General features: G+C 46.8%; 1 protein-coding gene across 1 annotated transcript in view; it reads right to left on the bottom strand.

The window, feature by feature from the left end:
* Positions 1-9,827, bottom strand: part of ralgapb (Ral GTPase activating protein non-catalytic subunit beta) — a gene marked incomplete in the record, with an annotated part of 41,203 nt that overhangs the window by 5,182 nt on the left and 26,194 nt on the right. Inside the window, 11 exon segments of the mRNA XM_048255513.1 lie at positions 1-106; positions 490-638; positions 1,511-1,589; positions 1,722-1,827; positions 2,052-2,189; positions 2,988-3,058; positions 3,836-4,004; positions 4,259-4,417; positions 6,520-6,723; positions 7,856-8,008; positions 9,558-9,664. Of these exon segments, the coding sequence (XP_048111470.1) occupies positions 1-106; positions 490-638; positions 1,511-1,589; positions 1,722-1,827; positions 2,052-2,189; positions 2,988-3,058; positions 3,836-4,004; positions 4,259-4,417; positions 6,520-6,723; positions 7,856-8,008; positions 9,558-9,664 (1,441 nt within the window).

Below are 9,827 nucleotides of genomic sequence, written 5' to 3'. Positions count from 1 at the left end.
ATGTCGGCAATCTTCTGCTTGCGGCGCACGTGGGGTGGACTGTATGAGTCGCTCTCCAGACGCTTACGCCTGCAGGCGTTTATCACCGTCTGACGCACCAGGAACCCTGACCCACAGGAAGATGGACACACACACACACACATTTGTTTATTCACTTGGAGTGACTAATACTTATTAAAATGCAAACACAACATCCCTCAATAAAAAGCCTCTTAAGCTATACAAAAATCCTGCACTGTGAAACTGAGCACATTGTATGTAGTCTTGTTATAGACACACACACACACACAACATTCCTTGGCTCAAGGGGGAACAAATGTACACAAAGTTACCAAATTAACACAAAAGCTCTTCACTTCATGACAAGATGAAGAAAAAAGTAGAGCTCGGATATGAAAGCTGTGTTTAGGGTCATAAACACAAACACACACACACACACACACACACACACACACACACACACACACAGTTAGGACCAGTTCTCTTCACCTAATGAGCGTCGGCTGACCACCATGCCGTCCACCAGAGGAATAACCATGCTGAACTTGCCCATGGCCCCATGTAGTTTGATGCGGAACAGTCCCGTCTTCAGTGGGTGGATGAAGATCACAGGCACATCTTTCTCTGAGAACGTGGTCCTGAGGGAGGGAGAGAAAGAGAGATGGAAGGAGAGAGAGGGAGGGAGAAAGAGAAAATCAGTGCGTGAGTGAGTGAATTCAGATATGGATTGAACTAAGGCATTAAGAAGAAAATGAGCAATATCTATTTTACCATCATGAGCACATTCTAGAATGATCTCCCTTAGAGAAGAGGGACCAAACATTCCATTCTGAAATGGATAGGTCCGGTCCTAGATTATTATTATGAACGCTGAATCGTGTTTGATGCCGTTGTAAAACCCAGTACAATCCCACATGTTGACTGCATTTCGCTCTATATTACTGCGCCACCACAAATTGATACAAAAGTTAGAGTTGCTGCGTCTTGACATTGCTTGGTAACCATTCTGATAGAGGAAATATATGTCTTGGCGGAAGAAAGAATCTATGAATCTAGAATAAGAATGATTATCTATGAATAATTCGTTACATTTCTCACTGCTGTGAAATATTGGCACATATATGTAGTAACTGTTTTAGAAAAACAATAAGCCACTCAAGTCTGTAGGTTACACTGATTCTAGAACAGCTAAAAGGGGTTTTAGGCACGATGCACAAGTGGAGCCCCTTAGCTCTTCTGAAATCAATGTAACCTACGGCCTCTCCGGGCTTATTGCTAAGTTTACCATGATGAGCACATTCTAGAACCATCTCCCCTTCAGGAGAGGGACCAAACATTTCAGTTAACACTCATTAGGTCACTCTGGGCTCAGTTTTCATTCAATTGTATTCCATGGCATTCCATTAGCTTGAGTGTATCTTTGCTTGTTGCCCTGACTTTGCCAGTCCATGAGATGATGGCTAACGCGTTTGACCCTTTGACCTCTGACCTGGGCATGGAGTGTTCTCACCTGCAGGAAGTGCTGCTGTTGACGGCCGTCTCCACCCCTGTGCTAGTCTCCGCCAGTAGGTCGCCCAGAGGGAAGTTCTCTGACAGGGAGGAGAGGAAACACAATGGGAGTCTAAGACGTCTCAGTGGTGGGATGCGATCACTAAGGGCAACCGCTCTCACGGCACGAGGGCGCCAATGTTGTGGGGTGGTGTTGTGTGCGAGTATGTTACCTATGTCGTCGAAGCGCTCCACCCAAACCACAAGCACTTTAGTTTCGGGCCCCAGAGTAGGAATGGATCTGCCTGAGAGAGTCTTTTTACTCTTCACTGTAGGACTCTAAATCACACACACACACACACACACACACAATAGGGACATTAATGGTGGGTAGGTTTTTGACTATGACTGTTTATGTGTGTGTCTAGGTTAGTGTGAGTGAGGTAGTGGTAGAGGGGTGGGGGCGACTGGGGAAGAGCTCAAGTAGGAGGTTGGGTAGTGTGGTGTGTGTGTGTGTGTGTGTGTGTGTGTGTGTGTGTGTGTGTGTGTGTGTGTGTGTGTACCCTCTGTGTGGGTCCCATGTTGTCGGAGTGGTTGGGGAAGAGCTCCAGCGTGAGTTGGTTTGGCTGCTTCAGCAGGGTGGGCAGGAGCTCCAACTGGGAGTCGGAGTCCACTGTGGGGAAGCTGTTCTCCGATGACTCCTCTGCAATCACACATGCATGTGTGCACGCGTACACACACACACACACACACACACACACACACACACACACTACAGTTATTTTTCATCTCTAGCTAATGATTGGACATGGGCAATAATCAGAGGATCAAACAGAATTACTGTTTCCTTGACATCACCAACACGGTTTCCTTGACATGGACCAACACGGTGGGAAAATCAATAACCCGTCCAGCCACACACACACACACACACACACACACACACACACACACACACACACACACACACACACACACACACACACTCAACTGAAAAATCTAATTGGGCACCAGAAATGCTATATGATGAACAATGTCCCAGATTTAATCAATCCCCTCCCCAAGCAGAGGTATATAGAGAGAGTGAATAAGGGAGAGAGAGAGAGAGAGAGAGAGAGAGAGAAGAGAGAGAGAAAGAGAAAGAGAGAGAGAGAAAGTGAATAAGAGTGAGAAAGAGAGAGAGAAAGTGAATAAGAGTGAGAAAGAGAGAGAGAGAGAGAGAGAGAGAGAGAGAGAGAGAGAGAGAGAGAGAGAGAGAAAGTGAATAAGAGTGAGAAAGAGAGAGAGAAAGTGAATAAGAGTGAAAGAGAAAAGAGAGAGAGAGAGAGAGAGAGAGAGAGAGAGAGAGACACAATGAAAAGAAAGAAAGAGAGAGAAAGAACAAGAGAAAGTGTCTCCAGAGAGAGAGAGAGAGAGAGAGAGAGAGAGAGAGAGAGGGAACTGCTACACAATGAAGCAGTGCAGGGCATCAGGCGGTCTCACGAAGTCACACATGGCACCAATGGCCTCGTCAAGTTGAAGGGCGCCCCTCTGTGGATGCCCCAGCCCTCTCCCAGCGAGTCGGACTCATCTGCCAAGACGGAGAGATGGAGAAGAGAGGAGGGGAGAAGGAGAAGAAGAGAGCAAGAAAAAAGAGGGGGAGAAAAAAAAAGACAGGACTTTTTAATCACACTTCCACATGGACGATGGAGAGGCTATTAAAAGACGCCATTTCTGTGTGTCAGGCGCGGTTCTCCGAACAGCTTGGCCTGCCTGCCTGCATGAGCTTTATTAATATTCAGGAGGAGATCAGTCAGGGCCGACTCCCGGCGCTCCATGAGACAGCTCCAGCACCAGACTAATCCACCAAGCAGCAGCCATTCAAAGAGCCCGTCTCTTAACTCCTCACTTGGGTTTGAAAACATCCTTGGGCGAGGTGTCCATGCAGCTCAGCGGAGGGGCTATATGAGCAACCCACGCACACAGTCACGCAAACACATTTGTCTATGTGTGTGCCTGTGTGTGTGAGACACTGTTTATGCGTGTGGGGGTGGTGAACAAGTGAGTAAGAGTGTAGCGCACCATACATGTGTAAAGGGCTACTATAAAACCCCATTTGCATATGAGAAAAAGTAACTATACATTTATACTGTGTGTGTGTGAATGCTTGAATGGTAATGTTTAATGTTTGCATATGAATACATGAAGCACACTGAATTGCCTTTGGTTTGAAATGTGCTAAATCCATACACGTGTCGTGTCTTACAGCGTGTGCACAATAGCTGTGGCTATGTGCTGTTCCCAGTGGCATCTGGCTTTGGAAATGTGTGCGGATCTGAGCTAACGGAACTGCGTCCGTGGCGCTCACCGGTAAAGCTGTGGTCAGTGCCGTTTGCGGTGGTGTTGATGGTCCAGCTGGTGTAGACGCTGCCTGTCCAGCCGGGGTGCTGGCCCACTTCCACCGGCCAGCCCAGGGACATCAGTAGCTCCAGGAAGTGCCTCTGCACGTTAGCCGATGACTCCACGTTCCTCAGAATCTGGACGTGAGTGACGAGGGGAGGAAGAGTGATTTAGTGTTTTAGAGAGTGTGTGTGTGTGTGTGCCAGAGACAGAGAAGTAGAGGTCAAGATTGAAATGAGCAATCAATATATTGATTACACAAACAAAGACAAACCACTGGACAGACAGACATCAAGGCAGACATGGGGAAAGACAGCTAGACAGACAGACAGACAGATCCCCTGCGAGGCGGCCACTCATGGCAGTTGGCCCAGCGCCCGAGGGCTCCTACCTCCTGACTGCTCTTCTGGCCCGCCTTCATGTAGAAGATGAACACAGTGTCACATGGTCGGCCCGGCAACAGGTCAAGGTAACCGACGTCATCAAAGAAGCCGGGCAGGGAGGAGTCCAGGGCGATGAGGTGCGGAGGCAGCCGGCTGTTTCCCGGCTCCTGTCGGGCAGAGAGCACAGGACATTACTGACTGGACACACACACACACACACACACACACACACACACACACACACACACACACACACACACACACACACACACACACATCCATACAGGAACAGACTGGGTTTTTTTTCATCATCATTTATTGCGTTTAATTCCTCAATTCTTTTTCCTCACTTCTGCCTCATTTATTCACCATGTGTGTTAAGACCTTCATCAGAGTTACCGTCGTCATACTGTCACTGACTTTATTAGGACAGCTAATTTGGTCACACTGTTTTCATCCTCCAATAATTGTGTACATTTTGCTGTGCTTAGTCACAATAATCACAAAAGTCATAACATGAAGCAAATGTGGTATTGCATGGAGATGGATAATAAAACTAATCTCATGACAGACTGACGTATTAGATTCCATGAGGCAGCTATGTTTTATTTATTTGCCTAATTAATTCATCCAATTAAAAGAACCATTTCATGGAAAAGGTCAAAAGCTCATTACGCACACATACAGTATATGCAGGAAATCACAAAAACAAACATGTGCCTTCTGAAAAAAGTGCCTTCTGTGTTGTTCTTCTGTGTTCTGAGCTCACATTACAATGGAAACCGATTATCCAGTAGACTTATTTATAATCAGTCCAAGCAAGACAGGACGTGTCAGGTAAGGTAATATAAATGTAAATTTGTTTAGCATTAAGTGATTTTCAAGGTAGTCAGTGAATGTCTATTGCGCAAATCTGGTTAAGATGGCTGTGTGCACAAACGGTCAATACTTGGTTCAGGAGACGAGATGAGAGGGAAGGGGAGAGTGTCAGATGGACAGAGTATGTGAGGGGTATGGAGAGAAAGACAGGGAGGGAGAGAACGAGACCAGGCCAGATAGAGACAGACAGATTAATAGATAGACAGATGTGTGTGATCGAGATACTGTAGATGGCTAGATAGTGTGTGTGTGTTAGTGCCATTCTTCCAAATAGATAGATGGACTGATAAATTCAAGGATAAAGGATACTACCTAGTACGCTGTACCGTCATTTTCTGACTAATGACCAAGATTTATACATTGATTTCGTAAAATGTCCACTGCTATGAGATTAACACACAGGGGGGGGCTACACAAGGGAAAGCATTTCAATTGTCTTCATTCTTCTTTCTGATCTGATTCTAATTCTGTTTTATTGGGCCATTGGGCACTGCAGTTATTACACGGGTGTGTTCAATGCAAGGTTTTGTCTTTTTTAATTTGCATAAAATACCATCATGTGGTTTATACACGATGTGACTAATACACAGGAAATCAGGAAATAGCCACCAGAAAGTCTCTATGCCCACTCATTCACTACACAGTTTACTACATAGAATAACCATATAGGTGTTGCATATATAGTGCACTATGTGGTGTAGGGCTGTAACGATACACCAACCTCACGATTCGGTTTGTATCACGATTTTTGACCCACGGTTCGATACAAATCTCAAATTTTTTTTTTTTTTTTTTTTGGGGGGGGGCTAGACATTTTATTAAATAACATTTTAATAGCCTCCCTTAGAACACCAGAGGATTACAATATAATATATCTACTATTTTATATCCTTATATCCTGATATAAAAATATTTTTCTGAATGACTGATATTTATGACAGCACACTTTTTGCAGATTAAAGTGATTAAATTATCAGGGAGGGAGAGTGAGAGGGAGAGGGAGTACAAGAGAGAGGGGGCAAGGAGAGGGGGTTTACTTCTATACTGTTTGGTAAAGTTGCACACATAGTCTACAAGGAAGCAAGGAGAGGTATGAAATTATTATTTATTTATTTGTTTGTTTTTGACAAGCGTAGGCTACCGATAAGTAAAAGGGAGAGATGTGGGTTGCTTTTCGTCACGTAAGATGCAAAAGCACTGCGTGAAACACTAGAAAGGTGTGTCGCGATTCTGTCTTCTCACACCGCGACACAGTATCGTTGATATGAATGTCGCGATTTCGGTTTCGAATCGTATATCGTTACAGCCCTAATGTGGTGACTGAGTGGCTATATAGCGGCTGTAGTGCAGTATGTACTGAATGAGCGTATGCGTATCCGGCCTGCTGTACCTTGAGTGCCTCCAGAGAGAGGAAGCCGAAGTGGGAGAGGAAGAGGCGGGCGGTCTGGAACTCCTGGGAGGGGGGCGGTGGCTTGCAGTCGGGGTCGGGGAAGCTGCGCTTCCTCCAGAGCTGCTCGCTGTACTGCTCCAGCGCCGACTCGTACTCCATCTGCTTCCCCATCACCCCACGCAGACGCTCATGCTGCAGCTCCAGCTGCGTACACACACACACATTACGTTAATATCGCCGCGACACGCGACGCAAAGACTCGCGACTGCGCACGCCTGCGCACGCGCACGCACCCACACTGCCCACGCACACGCAGAAACACGCGCAGAAACACGCACACACACACACACAGAAACACGTGCACGCACACACACACACACACACACACACACACACACACACACACACACACACACACACACCACGGCAGATGAGATGAAATACATATACACACAAATAAACAGCAAAGCGCACACCCACAGACATACCAATACACACACTTCAATCTGAAATCAGACGACCTTGTTACCGTGTGCACGAGGCACATGTGTGACAGAACTTGATTTCACCCAGGTGGACCCCTACACTCATATGCACTTCTGATTCACAGTGGTCACCATTCCAAACGTATTGACACCACCACACAAACACACACACACACACACACACACACACACACACACACACACACACACACGCCCAGCCGCATCCACCCACACACCACCCCCACCAAGCCCACCGTCCCACCATACATTGAAAAAGTGTAGATCTGGAGAAAGCCCACTCAAGCCTTTCTTTCCCCATTCAAACTGCTTTGCTCTCCACCGCTCAGCCTCAGAGTGAACAAACCCCCACCCCCAAAATGGCCGACTGAGAGCCCGGGTGAGCAAAGCGTTTAAAGCTTCCCATTCTCTTCCCATTCCCGAGGAACCTCCAGACCCGTGTGCGTGTTGGGCAGACTCACAACAGGATCTGTGTGCCGTGGCGTGGAGCTCCGCCTCCTGGAGCACCCAGCCTGTCAGTCAACAAACCACAGCTCAGGAGGACGCTACAGAGCACCGCTGCAGCCGTACACCGCCACATTTAAAACTACTGCAACCGGCCCAGAAAGTAAATGAATACATCTAAAAAAAAAAAACCTGTGCAGCACTGCTGGTCATAAATAAAGCAGAACATGATGCTGATGAATAATTGATTGACTGAGGGCCAAGCGAACGCTGAATAAGAGCTTATGTAACAAACAGATGGAGGATAAAGTTTAGAGAGGATTGTTGGACTTCAATACAGAGTGATTAATGCCTCTCCACGTTCACTCATTTCTCGGCGGCTGCCCTACCTCCTTGTCCACGATGTCGTGCAGGTCTGGGATGCTGAGGTCAGCCTTGACGAAGGGGATCTTGTCCACCTCCTCGGGGAAGGGCCTGTGCTTGACGTTGAAGCGGATGCCCACGTCGTTCTTTGGTGTGGGCCGAGCCTCGGGGACGAACGCCTGCTGCCGGACCAAGAGACTCATGAATGCGTGGTCAACAAATGCAGCACAGAGCAGCAAGCCAAACAGATGGACATTACTGGGACACAGTACACAGAAATCCACCCCTCAGTACTGTAATCCCACCGATTCCTACAGCAACAGCAACAGCAAGCAACAATTTGCCCCATTCTGTGCTATTATTCATGGACTTCATCTGGTCCCTTTCCACAGGTGTATTAATCCAGCGCCATAGACAAGGTCTCTTCAAGGTCTCAGTAGCATACAGACAATACACACACATTCACTAACAGCAGAAAAGGTAATTAAAAAAGTATATAATATAAAAAAACACAGCTAAGCAATAAGGACAGTAGATGATAAAGAATATACTAAATATACTAAAATACAAATTATACTATTTACTACCAGCCATGCAGTCTGCTTGATTTTATACACCTGTGGAAAAGGACCCGTATAAAATCAAGCACCTCGATATGAATGCAGACTGCATGGTGCTTGATTAATACGCCTGTGGAAAGGGACCTGATGAAACCGATCTTCAAATTCACGCAGATAAACACATGCCTCATTCACACTAGCAATCCAGGATATGCACTACGTGGGCCAATGTCCTGGGGCTGGTTTCACAGAGCTATTTTAGACCGGTCTGTAATGTTGGGGCTGGAACACCACTACATTGTCAACTTGGAATAGATAGTTGGGATATCAGCAAGCTTTAATCAGTGTTGACTGCAATGCTGGGGGTACTTTGCAAGTTATTTGTATGCCATTCAGGCACTAAGCTTACTAGTTTTACACTTTGTACTGCTCCTCGGGTTTCTGACCGGCTCCCAGCAGTGGCATCTAGCGCACTGTGACTTTACACCATTACAATGTCTCTCACCTTCTGGTTCCTGAAATGTCATCTTGCACCCTGCAATATGGCTGCTTTAAATATGGCTTTATCACAACTAATTACCTCATTAGTGGAAAAAAAGATCACACTGATTTGATGGGAACCAGTTATTCCCATATATTCATAGCTGCCTGTTTCTGTAAACATTGCCCTGACGACCTTGTTAAGTGTAACGGCCCATGTGTGAGGGTAGAGTGGGCAGGTGGGTAGAGAACAATGCCAGTGCTGTGTGTGTGAAAAGTGCTCCAGTAAAGTCAGATGTTTTGTACCGTTCGTTGTAATTTATTCAAGTTAACAGACCTTCTTTTTTTTTTTTTTTTTAGTATATTTTTTTGGCTTTTTTATGCCTTTAATGACAGGACAGTGAAGAATGACTGGAAGTGAATGGGAGAGAGTCGGGGTGGGAGCCGGAAAGGACCACGGGGCGGGAATCGAACCCGGGTCGCCGGCATACGGTGCAGGTGCCCCAGCCAGTCGCGCCACACCGGGGCCGTTAACAGACCTTCTTATCTATGTTTTTATCCCACGCATGCAGATGTGCATATTATGTGAATGAAGCCAGCCTGTGGCCCTTGTGGACGCATGCAGATGTGCAGATGTGAATGAGCTGAATGCAAAGCCAGCCTGTGGGCCGTGTGGACGGCGCCTCACCTTTTGACTGGCCCTGGCTCCTCGCGGTTGATGGAAGAGCTGCATGGTCCAGGCGTGGCGACCGGACATACCACGGATCAGCATGGTGATGGAAGGACACGGGTCTGCTGAGACACACACACACGCAACACACGCAACACACACACACACACACACAGACAGAGAGCCAGGCCTGCTGTTCAGTCTCCATTCTCCATTAGCCACTGACAACATTTCAGTTGCAAACAGCAATGTGTTTAACAAAGTGAGACTCTTCCCCCAAACAGACCC

Source organism: Alosa alosa, chromosome 10, assembly GCF_017589495.1.
Source record: "Alosa alosa isolate M-15738 ecotype Scorff River chromosome 10, AALO_Geno_1.1, whole genome shotgun sequence".
Classification (NCBI taxonomy): Eukaryota; Metazoa; Chordata; class Actinopteri; order Clupeiformes; family Clupeidae; genus Alosa; species Alosa alosa.
The sequence above is the reverse complement of the archived record's forward strand: the minus strand, read 5'-3'. Positions and strand labels throughout refer to the sequence as shown.